The sequence below is a fragment of the Trypanosoma conorhini genome (genome assembly GCF_003719485.1).
Source record: "Trypanosoma conorhini strain 025E chromosome Unknown Tco_14.4_contig_00364, whole genome shotgun sequence".
Taxonomy (NCBI): Eukaryota; Euglenozoa; class Kinetoplastea; order Trypanosomatida; family Trypanosomatidae; genus Trypanosoma; species Trypanosoma conorhini.
The window spans coordinates 543-2041 of record NW_021704452.1 but is presented as its reverse complement, the minus strand read 5'-3'; the positions used below and the strand labels follow the sequence as shown (position 1 = coordinate 2041).

Here is a 1499-nt window from a genome sequence, read left to right as displayed (position 1 = left end):
GTTTTGTGTATATATTTACTTAATACACATCTGCGTGTGCGACTTTGCGTGTGTCGTTGTCTTTGCGGAGAGCCAAACTGCCTTCTCTCTCTCTCCCTCTTCCCCCGCGCTGCCTCCTCGTTTCGTTGCGTGCCGCTAGAAGGTAACCATTTCGCACGCAGAGCAACTGAACCACCAGACGGGCTTTTCTCCCCGACTATTCCCAGCCACTCGTTTTTGATTCCTCACCCACTCCACCCGGGCGGGAACAGCAGGCACGACATGAGCCTCTCGTTGAAAGTCTCGAGCCCCACGAACCCGGAGCCCATGGGGCCGCGGCAGCCGCCGCAAGACAAGGCCGCGGCGGCCGCCGCCACCTCGGCTCCCCAGGCAAAGGGGGGCGACAACGCACTTCAGCGACGCAATGTGTACGTCTCCGGCCTTCCAGAGACGTTTCGCGCCGCGGAATTCCGCGAGATGTGTCAGGCCTTTGGCCGGGTCGAGGCGTCCAAGCTGTGCATTGACACCAAGTGCCGTCCAATGAAGGGGTATGGCTTTGCGCTCTTTTTTGAGGAGGGGGCCGCCGCCAAATGTATCAAGCACTTGAACGGCCATTGGCTGGGCGGGCGAACGCTCCAGGCGCGACTCGCCGACGTTGCCGCGACACCCGCCCCGCTCGACCCAGTGTCGGCGCACCCGCCCATCAGTCGCGCGCGGCTCTCGTCAAAGCTGCACCGCACGCCGAATTCCAGCCTGCACAGCACGGCGGGCATGACCGACGGCCCTCTGGGCTTGACGAAGAGCATCCCGCTTTCCCCGTGCTCCAGCCGAGAGCTCACGCCGCCCATCACCCCGTCGCAGGCAACAGTCAATTCGACGCTGTTTCCCCCTAGCGACGTTGGAAGCGGCAGCCGATACAGCGACAACGGCAGCATTGCAGCTCCGAGCACACAGCCCATTTTCTACCATCAAGTGGCAATGGAGCAGCAGATGGCTCCCCCAGCGGCCTCCTTCCCCGCGCAGCCAGGCTACCTTCCCATGCCCCCCGCCTTTTTTCAGCCCCCCATGATGGGGATGCCGGTGTACGTCACAATGCCGCCCTGGGCCAATTCCCCCGCCGGCACGCCGCAGCCGTTTGTTTTGCCGACCACCATGATGTCGCCTGGCGGGTGCCCGCAGCAGTTCTACTCCCCCGTCGTCTTCTCTCCTTAGGCCGGGCACCACGCCCGCCTCCAACGGGGTGGGTGGGCGAGGCGGGGAAGTTGAATAGTGGAGACGTGCCGCACTAAAGAGCGCTCTGCAAGGAACCACACCTAATACGTGTAAAGCTGCGAGTGGGCAAAGCTGGCACACATGCGCAGAACCAGAAAAGCGAGAAAGGGAAAGAAAAAACAAAAGCAAAAAAAAGAAAGAAAGACAAAAGCTAAGTAATAAGGAGACGGCAAGGAAGAAGAGAGAACTCGGACTTTTTTTGTGCTTGCGTGTTTGTGTTTGTGTTTGTGCGTGGTGCCTATCCCAGG

General features: G+C 60.5%; 1 protein-coding gene across 1 annotated transcript, besides 3 other annotated features; it reads left to right on the top strand.

The window, feature by feature from the left end:
• Window positions 1-261: 261 nt before the first annotated feature.
• Window positions 262-1191, top strand: Tco025E_05865 (putative RNA-binding protein; the record flags this gene model as incomplete). The annotated part of the gene is made up of 1 exon (XM_029372755.1): window positions 262-1191. One exon carries the CDS (start codon window positions 262-264, stop codon window positions 1189-1191), a length of 930 nt encoding a protein of 309 aa, XP_029227131.1.
• Window positions 1192-1347: 156 nt separating this feature from the next.
• Window positions 1348-1361: a microsatellite.
• Window positions 1362-1401: a microsatellite.
• Window positions 1402-1438: a microsatellite.
• Between the last annotated feature and the right edge of the window lie 61 nt (window positions 1439-1499).